This window comes from Camarhynchus parvulus, chromosome 3 (genome assembly GCF_901933205.1).
Source record: "Camarhynchus parvulus chromosome 3, STF_HiC, whole genome shotgun sequence".
In the NCBI taxonomy this organism is placed as follows: domain Eukaryota; kingdom Metazoa; phylum Chordata; class Aves; order Passeriformes; family Thraupidae; genus Camarhynchus; species Camarhynchus parvulus.
Window position 1 is genome coordinate 35,955,816 of NC_044573.1, and position 18,089 is coordinate 35,973,904.

The following is an 18,089-nucleotide window of genomic DNA, read 5'->3' on the forward strand; positions in this document are numbered from 1 at the left end:
TTTAGGTTATAACATAATGTTAAAATAGAAACTATGCTATGTAAGATAGTTTTTTAAAGAAAGGAATGAAGGTAGTCACACTGAGATAGCAGCCACAGGACGCCTAAATCTTTCAGAGAAAGAGAATTTATTGCTCCATTATCAAAAGAAACGAACTTCTTCCCGCCTCGCTCAGCCCTGAAGACGCGGTCAGGATTAAGAGGAAGAAGTTGACACTGACCAGACCGAATCCTGTGTTTGAATGGAATTTATGCATCATGTATGAGATGTATGAATATGCAACAGGCTACTGCTTTTAAGGGTTAATCCTCTGTTAATGTGTGTCTTTTTTCGGGCTTATTTTGCCCAGAAAGAGGTACCCAGACTGTTTGTAACTCTTTGTTTTTATTGCCTCGTATTGTCCTAAATCCTAATTGTTCAAATTTTTATTACTTTAATTATATTGCTATTTTTATAACCATTCTATTACTATTAAACCTTTAAAATTCTAAAAACAAGTGATTGGCGATTTTTCACAGTGTGCAAACAGTTCAGATGCTGTGAGCTAAAAATCATAGAAGGAAGGGAGGGATATGATCACCAGGACAGAACTAGAGGAATTTTGGGGAAAATCACGTTCATGGCTGGAGCCTAGCTTTTAGTTTGGGTAATTTATATTGTTTATATTGTCCGGAAGGTGGAAGTCTGAGCCGGCTGTGCGTGCTGCATTGGCTCGCTCTTGCCTCTCAGCTCGGCCTGCTGCTCCGGCCTGGATTCCTCTCGGGGCTCGCCCCGCCGCTGCCGGGGCTGCGCCGCGTCCTCCGGGCCGCCAGGGGGCAGTGCCTACGCCGCGGGGAGCCGAGGTACGGGGCCCGGGGGCGGCGGGGGCGGCGGGGGCGCGCTCGGCCCGGGCACGTGGCGGCCGCAGCGCCGCCCCCGGCGCGGCTGGGAGGTCCCTGCGCTGGTGCCGGCCCAGGCCCGTGCCGGGGCCGCTGGGCCGAGGGCCGCTGTGCCGGCGTTGCCGTGCCGAGGGCCGCTGTGCCGGGGTGCTGCTGTGGTGGGGCGCTGCCGTGGTGCTGCAGTGCCCCCGCTGTGCCGAGCTCGGTGCGGCGCCCGGCCCGTGGCGCTCAGCCGGCCCCGCGCTGGAGATGGGACGGGCTGGTGCGAGCAGAAATCCCTGTAAAGCCGAGGCCTTGCCAGGTGTGCTTCAGTCCGCGGGGCGGCACACACAGGGGGCGGGCTCGCCAGTCTTTCTAGCTTATGGGTATCGCCTGCTTCAGGATGGGCACCAGCATCCTCCCCTGCCGTCTAGGGGTTGTTTCATGTTACACGCTGCCTCAGGGAGTACCTTGGTGGGATGTGTTGTGAACATGGAAATACAATGAATAGGTTATTGTTTAAGCAGCTCAAAATATTTTTCATACTAATCCGTAGACAGGAAAATACTTCCTTGCACTACTTATAGAGGATAAACTTACCATGGGAAAAAAAAATTCAACTTGGAAATAAGAAAGCTTCAAACTCACAGGGCATTGCAGTCCCAGGGTGACTTAAGGGAATAAACAAGATAATTTATTTTCAGCTGGCCCTTGATCATTTTCTTAAGTAGATTATATGATAGTGAGTGAACAATAGCCGGGCTTGGACTATGACCCAGGAACTTGCTTCTAGCTCTCTTAATTACTTGTCGCTCCAGCTTGGACTGGGGCTGTAGTTCTTATGTTTTTTATCTCATGCTGCTTTTTCTTTACCCTAGGACATCCTGTGTCTCAGACTGAATTACCAGCAAAGGATGGAGAACATCCTGGCTAGCTTGTGTGGGACCAGCCCAGAAGATCCACTCCCTGTGTGGGTTCATGGCAGCGTTGGCCATTGCTTTAACCAGCTGACACTAAGCGTGGTGCCTCATGTGATCCTTGCAGTGGTCAGTGCCTGTTTCCTTGGCACTCCGAGGTATGACAACTGACTCGTCTGGCTCTTGATTGCTATGCAGGACTAGAGGTGGGGTAGAAGGGCTGGAAATTGTATCTCCCTATCATAGGCCGAATATGTAATTAGGGAAGGACACAATATTATAATGCTATTATATTTGTCAGCATCCATTTTAATTCAGTGTACAGAAAGGAATTCAGAAAGAATAGAGGGGATTGTGGGCATAAAATCACAGAAAGTAATTAAAAACCTTTTCAGTTAATAAGGACTGGGGAAACTGGGAGTATTCTGGTAGAGGATATAAATGCAAGGTACCATAGAAGATGTATATAAGGCAATAAGGAGTTTAGATAAATGCAGAATTGTTTTTCTGTTTACCCTCTTCTGAAATTCCTAAACATGACAGTGTTCACTGATACTGAAAGGCCACAAAGAATCCAGTGATAATGAAGTATTTTGATGGGCAATAGATTATAGACCTTACAAGCACAGCATCACTGAAATTCACAGTGATAAAAATAATGTTTCTAGAAAAAATATCCGACAGACAAGGAAATCAAGGATCAGAGATGTGACACAGAGAATTTCATCATCCAAAATTTGTGTTAAAGAGGTTGTATATACTTTTTATTGCTGTTAATCTTCAAGGATTGGAGTCTGATTTGACCACAAAATATCATAGTTTGCAAACAAATTTCTGTAAAAAAATGCTTTTCTTTGGTAGCATCTGACCAAAGAGTGGGCTATATTGACCTCATGTAGTTCAGCAATGCCTACAGTCAGAAAAAGTTACAGACCCAGGGAGGCATATCCAGAAGGTTAAGTAGGAGTGGATGTATAAACATGGGGAAGAGGAGAGGAAGAAAGGACAGTACTGACCGAGAGGTAGTGGAATTCTAACTGTAATTTATTTCACTGCTCTTTCCTCCTCAAGGTCTGCCTCTGGTGTGCCTTGCAGCTCAAGCTGGGGGTGGAGAATCGCTACCTCCTTTGTCCTTGCTGGCTTGTTCCTTGCTGACACCATCCCAGCCACCATTTCCCAGCAGGAGCTGGGCCCTGTGTACCTGGAAGTGCTGGCCAATGGCACTGCTGCCCTGGCATGGCTGGTGCATGGCTTTCGCTCTTCTCATGCTCTGCAGGTCCATTCATGGCTTCACCAGGGGCCCTGCAGCCCTGGCTCTCCTCACTGTCTTACCCCTACCTTCCTCCATCATCACCCTGCTGTGGTACTGCCAGAGTGGGACAGCTTGGTCCCCTGCCCACCCCGGTGCCTCTGCCAGGTTCGCCATTCTGTGTCTGCAGCTGGCCTCTCTGCTTGCCTATGTGGTCAGCTACCTCTTCCCCACTGCTGCCAGGCAAGACTTCCTCTCCATCAATCGCTCCTGGCAAGAGGATCAGCCCGTCTCAGAGCCAGGGATCCCAGTGTCTGACCAGCAGAGAGTGGCAGAAGATGGTGAGAGCTGGCTCTCCCGCTTCTTTTACACCTGGATGAACCCCCTTATGAGCGTGGCTACCAGCAGAAGCTGAACCAGCCACAGGACGTCTATGTACTTCCTCACCGGCTCCAGGCTGTCCGGGTCTGCGACCGATTCTACTCTTGCTGGCAAAAGAAGGCAGCTCTTCAGCAAGCAGAGGAGGAGACAGTGTCTCTTACCAGCCCAATCATTGCTGGAGGTGATGGGAGCAGTGATGCTCCAGACAGCCCACACCGTGCCCAGAAAGCTGTGCACCTCCTGTCAGTCCTTCACGCGGCCTTCGGGCTCCGTTTCTACACCCTTGGACTTCTCAAGCTGGCTGACAGTCTGCTGGATTTTTCGGGTCCTCTGCTTCTAAACTTGCTGGTGAACTTTATGGAGTCACGGCAGGAGCCCCTGAGCCATGGGATTCTGTATGCCCTTGGGCTCTTTGCTGGCTCCTTCCTGGGCGCTCTCCTGCGGAGCCAGTTCAGGTATGAGATGAACAAGATGGCGCTGATGGTGCGGGCCGCCGTCATCTCCGCCATCTACCGCAAGGCTCTGCGCGTCAGCAGCACCAGCCTTGCCCGCTTCACTGTGGGGGAAATTGTCAACTTCATGAGCACAGACACTGATAGGTTGGTCAACTTCTGCTACAGCTTCCACGAGTTGTGGAGCCTGCCTGTCCAGCTTGCCATTACCCTCTACCTCCTGTACCAGCAAGTGGGGATAGCCTTCCTTGGAGGCGTGGCCCTGGCACTGCTGCTGGTGCCCATCAACAAGATCATAGCTAACCGCATCATGGTGAACAACGAGGAGATGCTGAAACACAAGGACACACGAGTCAAGGTGAGTGAGGGGCAGGGGTGTCTCTCTGAGTTTGTATTTTTTCCCTGTTTGTCCCAGAACGTTGGCTTCTTGGCCACTAGTCATGGTCCAAAGCAGATTAATTGAATCACAGCTGTTGAGAAAAATGCCAGAAAGGGCACACACCCACACTTTGGTCAAAAGTGTTTCAGGGTGATGTAGTTTCACCACCTCTGAGATCATGAATCTTTAATGCTTGTCTTGTCCCCTGGGCTAATTTAGGTTCCCTTGCAAGTTTCTTTTCTGTGTGTAATAAAGGTCAGACTCCCGATGGCTTCCTCTAGATTTGCGTCCATCCTATTGTTCCAGTGATGCTGTCAATGATGAAGTGGCTTTCAGTCTGGACAAGGGCAATGATCGTAGATGTAATTCTGTATGGCTCAAGGCTTGGCACTCTCAGTCTTTTCCACTGCTTTTCTCCTCTTTGCAGTGCCATCTCTCCTCTCCACATGTCAGACATTTGATTCCCACCTTTTAGCATTGTATCTCTAGTTTGAGGGGACAGCAGTTTCACTCATGCTTTGAAGCATGAAACTTAGGTCAACTCCCTGTCAGAACTATTGGCAGCTTTAAAAATACATATTTTCCCAACAGTAGGTGCATCTACCAGAGTTGTATCTGATTATGCTGAACTTTCTCCAACTGTTGTAAGACTGGTTTGCTGAATAAAGTCTCTCTTGTTAGTCTTCTTTAATATTGGGCAGAGACACAGTCAGCTTGCTCTACATATGCTGACCTGAGAACAGAAATGAGAGGGCTGCATCCTGCAGGGACACCAGAGTTCTGGAAGTGAGCCAGCCAGGCTCTGGATACAGACCAGCTGTGTCAGGGCAGGACCAGGCCTGAGAGTCAGATGTTATCTCAAGGCACTGTCAAGTCAGCACAAGTGAATAGTATCCAGGCTGGAGCTAGCAATTCCACACATCCCTTCACCTGTGTTGTTCATCTTTCACTTGGAAAGTAGTTAATATTTTGCCATTTTCTTGGTTGTACGCAGCATGGGTGGATGAAGAAGCTGGTGGGATGGATGAGCACAAGGTTTCCAATAGTTCTCACTTAGGTTTATGCCTTTGTTAGCAATAAATGGTTCCTGACGTCTCTAGCTTGACCCTTAGCAGGAGGCAGCTGCACACCCAGGCACAGTCCAGGTTGGCTGGGCACTATTTGCTTGATGTTCTTTTCTTGTTGCCTGCAGCTAATGACAGAGTTCCTGTGTGGCATTCGGGTGATCAAGTTTTATGCCTGGGAGCAGCACTTCAGCACCAGGATAAAATCCTGCCGGGCTAAAGAGCTGCAGAAGCTACGGGCCATCAGTTACCTGGATGCTTTGTGTGTGTACATGTGGGCAGCACTCCCTGTTGTTATCTCCATTGCCATCTTTGTCACCTTTGTCCTGTTGGGTCACCAGCTCACTGCCACAAAGGTAAGTAGGTAGTAGGGAGAGCTCCAAACTTGTCTTGTGCAGAACACAGTCTACAGTGGAACTGCAATTCTGAGGGATCTTCTTTGGGAAATAAACCCAGCCCATGTCTCTCCACAGCTCTTCAGGCTCTCTCTGGTGAAGCTGTTTGGAGGATACAGGGGAGGTGCTGCCTTCAGCTCATGGCTGTTTGCTTACCCACGCAGGTGTTCACAGCGTTGGCCCTTGTTGGGATGCTTATTCTACCCCTCAACAGCTTCCCATGGGTGCTGAATGGGATCTTGGAGGCCAAAGTTTCCCTGGATCGAATCCAGCAATTCTTTGAACTCATGGACCAGGACCTGGAAGCTTATTATGCCCTAGGTAACGGTTAAGGAATCTGAGACATCAGCAGACACTCAGAGCAGAGAGCTGAGGTGCAAGGCCCAGGGGCAGTGCTGGAGGGCAGCAGGCTGTCACCCTGTGATTCAGAGTGTCCAGTTGGGTAGAGGCAGAGTGGATACATTTCTCTTAATTTCTGTGGAAAGCAGGAGACAAGGCTATAACATTCCACATTACCAATCACAAGCCACTGCTTGTCCCAACAGAGCCATTAATGTCCAAGTAGAACAAGCAGCTCTGTCCTCTGACCAAAGCTTTTCTGACACTGAAGCCATCAACAAACTTGGCTTCACGTGCCAGAAAGGCCTTGAGTGGCTGCCCTTCTCTTAAGCCATATTAGCTCCCTTTCCTTCTTTCATTGCCTTTGGCCAACTCCCTGCCATTCTTTTACCTTCAGCAATAATAAAACCAGGTTATATCATTGCAGTGTCTCCCTGACAGCCATGTGTGTCTGGTGTGAGCTGGAGACAGAAGGGTTGGAAGAAGGGATGTATAAGTTTAAGGACAAGTCAGTAGGCAAGAGTCTCATTCTGTGGCTGGCTTAGGGGCATCATGCAGTGCCTCATCCATGGTCTCTGCATTTGGGAACAAAGCTGATGATATTTGTGATGCCAGGTGCCTTTAATTTTCTTGTCTTCTCATAGCAGTGCTTTGCTGTTCGGGTTTTCACTTGTAGATAGCCCTTCAGATACTGCTACTGCCATGGAGATGCAATGTGCAGCCTTCTCATGGGTGCCAGCTGAGGAGGAGAGCACCAGACAGCCCTCCTCCACAGGCAGTCTGCAACTGCACATCGAGAACCTGTCAGTGAGAAAGGTGAGCAAGGACATGGGAGGTAATAGAGAAAAATGCATTAGAGAAAAAATACTGGAAACTAGAAATAATGGAGCAGAGGTGGCATGTTTTCCTCAGTCTAGGAGCTGTGCATCAAAATCTTCTCTTGGCCAAGAGGCACAGGACACTGAAAGGCTGAAAGGCTCTAGAGAACATCCATGGCTTACAGACAGGAGATGAACTAGTTCTCTCTGCTTTGTACTATTGCTGCTGGAGACAACTGGACAGGGAACAGAACAGGGCTCTAGAGTTACCACTCCTTGCAAATCTGTGTCCTGTCATATCAGGAATCTGGTTTACCTGACAACTGTACCCAGCTGCACTGCTGAACATGAGATGGTCCTAGCAGTCAGCTTCCTTACAGCCTACATGTGGCTCAAGAAATCTGGACAAGCTACCCTGCATTAGCACATCAGGTTGCTTCTTTTCCTTTCCCTTTGCAGGGAATGCTCCTGGGGGTTGTTGGGAAGGTTGGCTCTGGCAAAAGCTCTCTGCTTGCAGCCATCACTGGAGAGCTCATTAAGTAAGTAGCCTAAAGAGTTTTCCCTGCCTGGTCCCTCCATGCCACAGCAGGGGGAAATTGTCCAGTGCTATCCCAACTTGTGGGTAATTTTGATCTGCCAGCAGTTTTTCTTTGTTGTACTTTATACCTACTTCTGTTGTGCTTGCAGACAAAGTGGACGAGTGTATGTTTGTGACCTGGAGCAAGGATTTGGTCTGGCCACACAGGAGCCTTGGATTCAGTTTACCACTGTCCGCAAAAACATCCTTTTTGGGCGGGAATATGATGCCAGGCTGTTCAAGGAGGTGCTGGAGGCCTGTGCCCTCTCCGAGGACCTAAATGTGAGTGTCTAGGCTGGAAGCCTGCCTGGGCCTTCTTGGCAGGCTTTTGCATCCATCCGGAGCCTCATGGGATCAGTGTATATTGTTTCAGACTGCTACTCCAATGTCCCATCACACAGTGTTGCTCTGATTACCAAGCTCACTCATTCCTAGCGTGCCCATACTTCTTTAAGGTGTGAAGTCACTCTTGTAGCACTTTGGGTGGTTTCTTCTGCTGCTGAGCCAAAAGCTCTTCATGCCGGGGAAAGCAGTTGTTCTTGAGAGCTGATGACTGTTGGGTTTTTCAGGCAGAACCTATCAGCAGCTGATGCTTTTTTTGGGGGGAGGATCAGAAGCAACTTCTTTGGGGTTTTGAAGGCCTAAGTCAGTGCTCCTGACATATATTGTAAATTTGAGGTTTATGACTGTATTTGCCAGTAAACCTGGCTGTATATATGGTATATATAGGAATCTAGCCTTCTCCCAGTTATATGCTAATGCCTGATTTTCTGAAGTACCAAGCTTTAGCAGCTCCTATTTATTTTGGCTGGAGTTATGAATACTCTGTAAAGGCACGATTTTTATTTGAGAGTTTGTAAAATACACCTATGCTACCAAACCAAGAGGAGACTTATTTCCAGGTACTGAAATTTGGTAGTTTTTACTGCTATGCCATTTGGAAGGACCCTGGCATAATTTTGATGCAGACACAGCCCTTGTTCTCACAGAAAATTACTGTGTGCAATTACCTTGGACCAGAAGTTGCTCTCAATGGGTAGTTAAGATGTGACCCACCCTATTCTGGAGTGTAAGAGATTTTTGTAGCATAAGTAAACCTTGCTGGTTGTCTGTAGAACCAGTGTATAGATTGTTGCATTGTTTAATTGTTGGTAAGGTGTCAGCCTTAGAAATTACTGCCAGAGGCTGGAGAGGGGACCTTGTATCCTGGTTTTGGGTCCCCAGCAGTTTCTTGTCCCTTTCTAAATTATTTTCTTGAATATTTCAGATTTTACCAGCAGGTGACCAGACAGAGGTGGGTGAAAATGGTGTGACACTCAGTGGGGGACAGAAGGCTCGAATAGCCCTTGCCAGAGCTGTTTACCAGGTAAATAACAAAGGAGTTACTGTGTGGCAGATCTTGCCGAGTCAAATATAAAGAGTCTGGAAGCACTCAGCTGTACGGTTCTGGCAGCATGTCTTTAAAGCACATTGTGCTAGCCTAAAGGTGCTGCCACATGGAGACACTTGGACTTTTCTGTACAGCACTGCCTGCTCCAGCAGGGCCAGCAGCTGTATCCTTTTTTCTTTTGTCCCTCTCCCAGGATAAAGAACTTTACCTCCTTGATGATCCCCTGGCTGCTGTTGATGCAGATGTAGCCAAACATATTATGTGGAAATGCATTTTTGGAATTCTCAAACATAAGACCAGGGTCCTTTGCACTCACAGGACAGAGTTTTTGGAGAAGGCCGATGCCTTGTTGCTGATGGACAATGGCAGGATAGTTAAGACAGGTACACTCTCTGTCTTCTCAGGCATTCACTTGTGCCTGTGTCTTGAAATGGCTTGAGGGGATTAGGATTGGCTAGTGGGGAACGCAGTGATAAAAGAGGACACTGAGAACATTGCATGTGTGCAAAGATGGAGTGGAAGAGGATGTGCAGATGTACAGATAAAACAGGACAGCCCTAGATGTGGGGATCTGATGAGGCAGAAAGAGTAACAGGTTGAATGGAGTGGAGCCTTCAAGGGTGCAGTTGCTGTATAACATAGGGAATGTTATGAGAGAACAAAACTGGGTCATTTCAGAGCAAGAGGCAGTGGGAGGGTGGAAAGTTGTTAACCGCTCCTCACAGATGCTGAAGAATTTGCATGTCTCTCTTCGCAGGCACACCAGCTGATATCCTGCCACTTGTTGAAGCCTTCCCCAAGTTCAAGGATACAGACAAGGGGGATAAGGATAAAGGTCTGTTCCTGATGAGCTTAAGGGTAGCTGGGGCAGCACAGCTGACCTTCCAGACAGAACCTGTACCTGATGGCTGCTGGCTTTAGAGCAGAACTCCCATCATCTTGTTCTGCTGTGGCAGTGCTGATATGTGGGTGCTGTATACACAGAAGGACAGAAGGCCCACATATCATTGGGTATTGGTCTGGAGCAGTATTTGAACCTCTTGTTCCACTTGTAGTCCAGTTTTGGATGAAGAACTGCCAGGGTTGGTGCACCTGTCTTGAAAGAGGAGAGAGGAGGGAAAAAAGTGTCCCTCATAGTTTAGACTTGCTCTGTTCACATTTAGGAACAGCTGCAGGAAGAATTTAACACTGCACTGACCTTTGCTTTTGCATCTATCCCCACAGCCCCTAATGAACAGGGACAGGAAGAGGTCATAAAGACAGAGGCAGAAGAACCAACCCAAAACCATAATCTCATCCACAAGGAGGAAGAGAAGAAAGAAGGGGCAGTGGCTTTTCAGGTGTACAAGGCCTATTGGATGGCAATGGGCAGCTGCTTAGCAATATCAATCCTCTTCTCACTGTTGCTGATGCAAGGTGAGGCAGTGACCCAGCAGCATATCTCTCTTTAGACACTCCTCTCCTCTTGTCTGGTTCCCTGGCTGCGTGGAGTCCAGAAGGAAAGATACCAGGCTGTGGCAGTGCTGTGTTGCTGCTGCACCTCAAGGCTGTTCACTTGCTCCTGCTCTACTACTAACAGGGGAAAGACTATACTGGGCAGTGAGACTATGCGAAAGTTGTCCAGCAGCTTCCCCTTCAGCTTCATGTTTGCTGATTCGGAAGTAGAATTTCTCTTTACATCGTCTGTCTTTCTCTGTAGCATCCAGAAATATCTCGGATTGGTGGCTGTCATACTGGATCTCCAGCATATCCCAGACAGCAAATACCTCTGTGATGGCCTGCTCAGCTTCCCTGCCTTCCCCAGAGCTGCTTCTCTTCTCCACTGCTGGGCTTGTGTAAGTGAATATGGTCCAGAGGTGACAAAGGGAGCAGGAAATGTCCTTAAGTGCGTCTCGGGTGAAGATCCTGGAGAGCAGGGATAGATAAACTGACCACTTCACTTCAGGGGATGTGTGTGGCTGCCTTGACAAAGAGAATCAAAATCCCTGACTTAATGTGCCAAAAAGGCTTCTGTCCGGGGCTGATGGAATACCCCTAGCTGCACAGTAATCAAAGTATTTGTCCCAAAATGCCAAAGGGGTGTAACAGGAGTATCAGGCTAGAGTATCCTGATTTCCCCTGGAGTATGCTCTTGGGTTCTCATGCCCTGTCTGTAAGTTTACTGTCAGGAGGATGTTGGCAGATTCATTATCTTCCTCTTTTTTTCCAGTTCCCCCATTCAAGATCTGGACAAGACCCCAGCCCCTCCCAATGTCTCAGTGGATGTGTATTTCTACCTGATAGTGTATGGGAGCATTGCAGGGGCCAATTCCCTCTTCACCATTATTCGGGCGTTCCTCTTGCTTATGGTGCTCTCCGTGCTGCCTCTGTCATTCACGACCGACTGCTCCAAAGGGTTCTGAAGGTAATGGGCACAAAGTCCAGAGCAGGCTGAGGCTCCTGCAAGCTGCCATTCTTCTCATAGCTGGGAGTATGGGTGTGGGAGATAGATTAAGGTTTCTGTTGTTATTGGCTGGGAGGACTGTATTCCAAAGGGCTGCACCACAGCTAGCACAAGGGGCCAATGAGCAGGGTTCAAAATGTGTCCTGTTCATTCCATGGAAGGATGATTTACGGCTCCCACCTGCATCTGTTCACTCATTAGCCTTAGATGTACAGCCAGTCAAGTCAAAGTAGCTTTTACAGGATGGTGAGTTCAGGTTTAGATGAGATTGGAAGGAGTTATTAAGCAAGATCTAGGGCTGATGCTGGCATATGTCAGTTAACTTTATGTTTTTGGCTTCCTTGGGTCCTCAGCTAGAGTTAGGATTAGGAGATTGGGAGTTCAGATTAGAGGCTAGATTTGCCTTGCTACTGTTGGGCCGTCATGGTGTCTGAGTGCCTGCTTTCTCAGTAGCTGTCAGCCATTCGATACAGAAGGAGTGCTTCCTTTTTCCATGCAAACAGTATGTGAGTTGTTTGGCTGCTAGTGGATGCTGGCTTTGGAGGCTGAGGTAAGGAAGTGGGTTGTGGTGGCCACCTCCTTGTGGCCTCATCTGCTCTCCTTGGTGCTGCTCTCCTGCACACTGTTCTGTGGTTGGGTCTCACTGCACCTGACTGGCTCTTACTGTCTGGTTCCCTTGCTGCCAGGCCACAGTCACCTTCTTTGATAGCACACCAACAGGCCGCATCCTGAACCGCTTCTCCTCGGACCTGTACTGTGTGGATGACAGCCTGCCATTCATCCTCAACATCTTCCTAGCCAACATCTACGGGCTCTTGGGCATGCTGGTGATAATGACCTATGGCCTCCCTTGGATTGGTCTGGTCTTGCTCCCTCTGGCTGTAGTCTACTTCTTCATCCAGCGCTATTACCGATTCACATCGCGGGAGCTGAAGCGCCTGCACAGCATCACCCTATCTCCCATTTACACCCACTTCTCAGAGACCCTCTTGGGACTGAGCACCATCAGAGCCATGCGGGCAACAAAGAGGTGAGCAGGGAGCACAAGCACCCAGAGAGACAGAGCTCAGAGCTTTGGCTTTATAGGCCAAGGCTTTCCTCTTGTGGGGCTGGTTATAGGGTGGCTAGAGTGCCCTTTGTCCAGGGCAGCAGGAGAGGAATTTGAGTGATGCAAACCTCTGTTGTGTGCCTGACAGGTTTGAGTTGGAGAATGAGCTGCATCTGGAGCAGAACCAACGCTGTCTCTTTGCCAGCAAAACAGTGATGGAGTGGCTGGACATCCGCTTGCAGATGATTGGGGTTGCTGTGGTTACTGCTATAGCAGGGATTGCCATCATCCAGCACCAGAAGCAGCTGGGAAATCCAGGTAGACTGCCAGGGACTGATCTATGTCCACTCCTAGGCTGTGCCCAAGGGGTTTCTCCCAGACCAGAGCTACACATTTTTCTACACTGGGGTAAGATCCAGAGCTCCTGCTTCCTGTCACTAGCAAGTCACCCACAGTGTAGTGCTTCAGCTCCTGTCTCTGCTCCTGTGTGTCCCCAACCTCACGTGTGACCCCAGACTTCAGAGTCCTGACTTTTCCTTTGTTTTTTTTTTGTCTGCCCAGCAAGATGTCAACTCCTTCCCTGTCACTAACATTCTTATGCTTATGCTTTTGTCCTCACAGGACTTGTGGGCCTGGCATTGTCATATGCTCTGTCTGTCACACACCTGCTCTCAGATCTCATTGACAGTTTCACTCACACAGAGATGATGATGGTGAGTGTGGAGCGGACAGAGGAGTACACCACAGACATCCCCATGGAGCCTCAGGATAAATTGGTCCAGGTAAAAGCTCAAATGTGGTCTCAGGTACTGGCCCATCTTCTGGCTCTTTGCCCTGCACTTGCCCCCTAGGGAGATCACGGGGTTCCAGTGAATGGGTGGAGGGCTCTCACCACAGAAACCACCTTGATCACTCATCTTTTACTATTATATCTCCTGGGGAGGCTGAATCTCTGGCAGGACCTGGTGAAGGTGGCAGTGATGGGAAGGAGTAGTGGAGCAGATTGGGTGCTAGATACAAGCTGTGATGGAAGAACAAGCCTTGGACTGGGCTGGAGGTGGGACTGGGCTGTGTGTTGGTTCTGCTCAGAAGCCAAGCAGCCATCTAAAGGGAAGGGTGGGGCTTGGACTGTGGGGAGGTGATGCTGAAGATGACAATCAATCATTATCATACCCTTTCTCACCTGTGTATCTCTCTTAGGTTTCTGCTGACTGGCCAAGCAAGGGGCTTGTGGAGTTCCAGCAGGTGGTCCTGGCATACAGACCAGGCTTGCCTAATGCACTTGATGGCGTGAGTTTCACTGTTTACCCTGGAGAGAAGCTGGGCATTGTGGGTCGCACAGGATCTGGGAAATCCAGCCTTTTCTTGGCCCTTTTCCGTATGGTGGAGATGAAATCGGGCCAGATTCTCCTCGATGGTATTGACAGCCAGCTGGTGGGCTTGGAGGAGCTGAGGTATGGCTGAGCAGAGTGAAGGGTAGCTGATGGTGGCTGAGAGCTGTCAGTGGCTGCATGCCAAAGTAAAGAGTGAGGAGCAAAGGACTCACTGTTGTGGCACCCTTTTTTCTGATTGTGGCAGCTTTTTATGGGTCTCTCTGTTGTTTCTTGACAGTTGTGCTAAGGAAACCAGGCTGAATATGTGATCCATGTCTCTGTGCCTCTAAGATTTGTAGCAAACTAAGACACTGTAGCCACATTTCTCTTCACAGAGAAAAGCAAGGCACAATTCTTCCCAAGAATATTCTTAACTCATTTGCTGTGCCTGTGTTTGTACAAAAGTAGAATACAACATGGAGATTGTTTACCCAAAGTCACGGTGTTTTGTTTCCTTGGCCTATCAGGGCCAAGTGTGTGTGTGTGTGTCAGGACTGTTGGGTTACAGTCACAAGATTCAGTACAGTGTGTGCAGTTGAGTGCTTGGCAGATTCAGTTTTAGATGTATAGAATAATGTAGTATAATAAAGTAATAAATTAACCTTATAATATCAATAAAGTCGGATACATAATTCTCTCCCCTCGTCGGGGCCATCACAACATTGCTATAAGACACCCCATGAAAAAGGAAGTAGCAGATCTTTGCTTTTCTACAGAACCCATCCCATGAGCCCTTGGCTTTTGTTTGCTTGCAGGTCTAGGCTGGCCATCATTCCGCAGGATCCATTTTTGTTCAGTGGCTCAATCAGAGAAAACCTGGATCCCCAGGGAAAGCGGACGGATGCTGAGCTCCGGGAGGTGCTGGAGCAGTGCCACCTGTGGGATGCTGTTACTCAGATGGGTGAGCTGGAAACCAGTGAGAAGCAGCTGATGAGTGCAGGTTCTCTAAGAGGAGGGAAGGGCTTAGCTCAGGCAGGGAGCTGAGGTGGATGCAGTAGGGAATGGGTTAGGCAAGGTTAGAACCAGTGTGGGAACAGGTCAGTGGCATTACCTGACATTTAGAGGCAAATGGACTGGCAGGTGATGGATTGGTGGCAGAAGTTTGCTGGTGAGATCAGGCCTCAGTGGGTGTTAGAGGAGTAACTGAGAGATAAGCCAGGCCTTAGTTCTAAGGGAACTGTGCCAGATGTTGCTCGTGTCTAAGTGTAAAGGCTCCAGTTCCTAAGGCCTGGGCCTGAGCAGAATTGGGATTTGTGTGCTACTGGGAAAACCTTGGACTGGTGGAGCTGTTTGGGGCCCTGTGTAGATGATGCATGTGACTGCTGATCTTGATCCCTGCAGGTGGACTGGACAGCGAGCTGGGAGAGAGGGGAAGGAGTCTGTCTGTGGGACAGAGGCAGCTGGTGTGTCTGGCCAGAGCCCTCCTGACGCAGGCCAAGGTGAGTGCCCTGCCCCCGTGGCAGCAAGGGGGAGGGTGACCTGCTGGTGGCTGCCTGGGGACAGCAGAGTGAGCACTGCAGAGCTGGAGGTGTAATGGGAACAGATATCCTGTGCTAACTTTGCAGGCTGTCTCTAGCCAGGGAGGGGGGTCTCTGCTGTGGTGCTTGGGAGCTGCCTTCACTCTGTGTCCCTGGCAGGTGCTGTGCATCGATGAGGCCACAGCCAGCGTGGATCAGCAGACAGACCAGCTGCTGCAGCAGACCATCCGCCAGCGCTTCACCGACAAAACTGTTCTGACCATTGCTCACAGGTATGGATGAACCTCTGTGCCTAAATCATCCTGCCACTCTCAGGGAGAGGGGGCTACACACTCCATGCCTGGGCCTCAAGCTGAGCATGGAGGTCTCTGTGATAAGGTTTTTCAAGTGCCAGGGCTGGACCTTGCCTTTTGCCTTTTCTGCTGAGTGCTGGAACAACTGGATGTGAAAAGAGGAAAATGTTGTACCCAGAAGTTGGTGTCAGCAAAAGGCAAAATGCAGGATCATATCACAGATTTCTCTTCCTGGGCACTGCTTGCTGACATCGGTAGGGCAGGTGAATCGTTCCTTCTGGTTCTGCCACATTAGGGCGAGGAGTAATGGAGAACTATACTATGGAAAGGGGCAATGTGGAGACCGGGGAGGAGCAGGTGTCCCTGGCTCAGTAGAGGGCAGTGCAGGACAGCCAGCAGCAAAGGGCTGCAGCCAGCTCCTAGATGATTCTGTCTTTTTGAGTTTTATTTCCAGCCTGCACCTTATGCCTGTGAGATAGACACTGCCTAGGCAGGACAGGACAACAGTGATTATTGCCTCCCATCAGAGAGATTAAGAGTAGAATCAGTGGATGGTTGCAGCCAGAGGGAGGAGAGCAAAACATGAATACTGCAGAGAAGGGATGGATCAGCATTAGGTGGTGTTCTCTGCTCTTACTCTTGCCAAGTGGAGGAGCATTTGGAGGAGGGTTATGCAATTGTATGGAGGGTGTTTTCAAAGCACAGAGGTTACCACAAAAATAAAAATCAAATGAGCAGGTGGCAGGGGCTGGTGTCCTGCTGCACAGGAGTGGGAGTGATGGATGACAGGCAGGGTGGGCTGGGCCTGGCAAGTGAATCAAGTGGGTCTTGTTAAATACATTATGTAGGAGGGAGGCAGGAGGGGTGTGAAGGGAATGTGGTTCCTACACTAGGGATGTTAGGCATAAATAAAGTAGAAGTGCAAGGGCACTGTGGGCTGAGGTGTGTGTTTGGGTTGGGTGTGGGGAGGCCACCTTTGATGGGGGAGTAATTAAAGAGGAGAAACAGCAGAGGCAGGAGTAGCAGAAGGCAAAGCAGCAAGACTGAGTTGAAGATGGCCCCAGCCCCTTTTCCACTGGGATGAAGAGCAATGGGGGAGAGAAGTGATAATGGGGTTTATTTGTATCCATGTTTTTCCATGCCATTCAGCTTCAGGTAAAACCCAGCATGGGAGGTGACTCTGTACTTGTCTCTTTCCCTTCCAAGTCATTTCCAGTGCTGCAGCCTGCACTCTCTTGGAGATGAACATGTAACCAGAGTCTTGAACTCCATAATGCCTTTTACTTGCTCAAATTCTGTGTAGTGCAGCTTCACAGGGCTGTAGTTTCACACTGAATGGTGCATGACTATGCAAAAACATTCCTGCTGTTCTGTCTTCCCTATCCAGAGCCAGAGGTTGCTGCTCTGCTGGCAGTCTGGGCAGACCTGGGCACATATGTGTGCAGTGGGGCCTGTGGTTGGCTGTCTGGCAAGTACAAATCCGGTGGTGGTAGTAGCATAAGCAAAGATGCTAGACTGCAGGGAAATAACAGCTGATGCACAATTTCTGCTGCCCTTGGGGGGTGACAGGTGAGGAAATGTTGGGGCAAATAAAGCAACTCATTAACCCCTGCGGGGATAGAGACATTTTGTGCAACCCCAGAATCAGGCATGCCCTGAGCTTCCCCCCACAGAACTTCCCTCTGTTCTCCTGGCCATGCCCAGCAGCTGGAAGGCATCACTGTGCTCTCCTAAGAGGTGCTGCACTTCAGCAGTGAGCACAGGCTCTCTGGGGAGCTGCACTGCACTGTGGCCTTGAATGCAGAGGGAGATCCTGCACAGCTCCTGATGCTGGCCATGTCTTGGGCCGCCCTTAACAGCAGGGGAAGCAGTATCCAGAGCTTCTCCTCAGATCCAACAAGGTGTGTCCTGGCATCTGTTGTCCACAGGCTGAACACCATCCTGGACTCGGACCGTGTGCTGGTGATGCATGCTGGGAGAGTGGCAGAGCTGGATTCACCCACCCGCCTCAGCCAGAAAGATGGCTCCTTGTTCCAGCACCTCCTGCACAGCAGGCAGCAATGATCTCCCTCCTGGGCTCAGCCCAGGCAGCCCTTCCAGCTGGGTGGCTGGCATTCCTCACACCTCAGACACCAGCCCTGTCCCTGCAGGGCCAGGAGCTGCTGAGGTGAGGGAGGGGCTTATTCCTGCCTGCAGGCAGCAGTTGTGTGTCCTCAGGGACAGGAGTGTGGCACTGTGGCCTTTCCTTTAATAGGGAAGATGTGACCTGCTGTTCAGAGTTATGCAAGCCTGGGTGGTGGGATCCTGCTCCCCTCCAAGGCTTCCCTTTGAGATTACAGAGGGATTTTCTACTCACTGAAGAATCAGTAACTCCTAGTTTGAGACTTAGTCTGACATATGCAATGTAAAATAAAGTGGAAATATCCTGTGAAGCTGTTGATTCAAGTCCTTGGCCCTTTTCCTCACCAGACACTTATTTCCTTATAAGATACAAGAGTGGTGCCCTCTCTACATGAAGACAACTGTACCTACCTCTGCTATTCCCAGAAGGCTTTTCCAAGCCTAGAAGGCTGCACCCAGGGACCTTGCTACTTTTCCTCTGGTTTTCAGTGCAGAAGGCTTTTCCCTGGAGGGGC

The 18,089-nt window shown here is 49.6% G+C and overlaps 1 protein-coding gene across 1 annotated transcript; it reads left to right on the forward strand.

Moving 5' to 3' along the window:
- The first annotated feature begins 1,049 nt into the window (after positions 1 to 1,049).
- On the forward strand, positions 1,050 to 17,922 carry ABCC10 (ATP binding cassette subfamily C member 10). The gene is given in 25 exon segments (XM_030945949.1): positions 1,050 to 1,179; positions 1,736 to 1,932; positions 2,846 to 3,023; positions 3,025 to 3,412; positions 3,415 to 4,214; positions 5,428 to 5,655; positions 5,859 to 6,015; positions 6,710 to 6,849; positions 7,311 to 7,390; positions 7,539 to 7,710; positions 8,696 to 8,794; positions 9,012 to 9,201; positions 9,576 to 9,653; positions 10,043 to 10,234; positions 10,518 to 10,653; positions 11,028 to 11,155; positions 11,158 to 11,222; positions 11,948 to 12,291; positions 12,458 to 12,627; positions 12,931 to 13,091; positions 13,510 to 13,763; positions 14,438 to 14,583; positions 15,024 to 15,121; positions 15,320 to 15,432; positions 17,382 to 17,922. Coding segments are annotated over 24 exon segments (4,614 nt in total). The 5' UTR covers positions 1,050 to 1,179; positions 1,736 to 1,771; the 3' UTR covers positions 17,518 to 17,922.
- Positions 17,923 to 18,089: the final 167 nt, after the last annotated feature.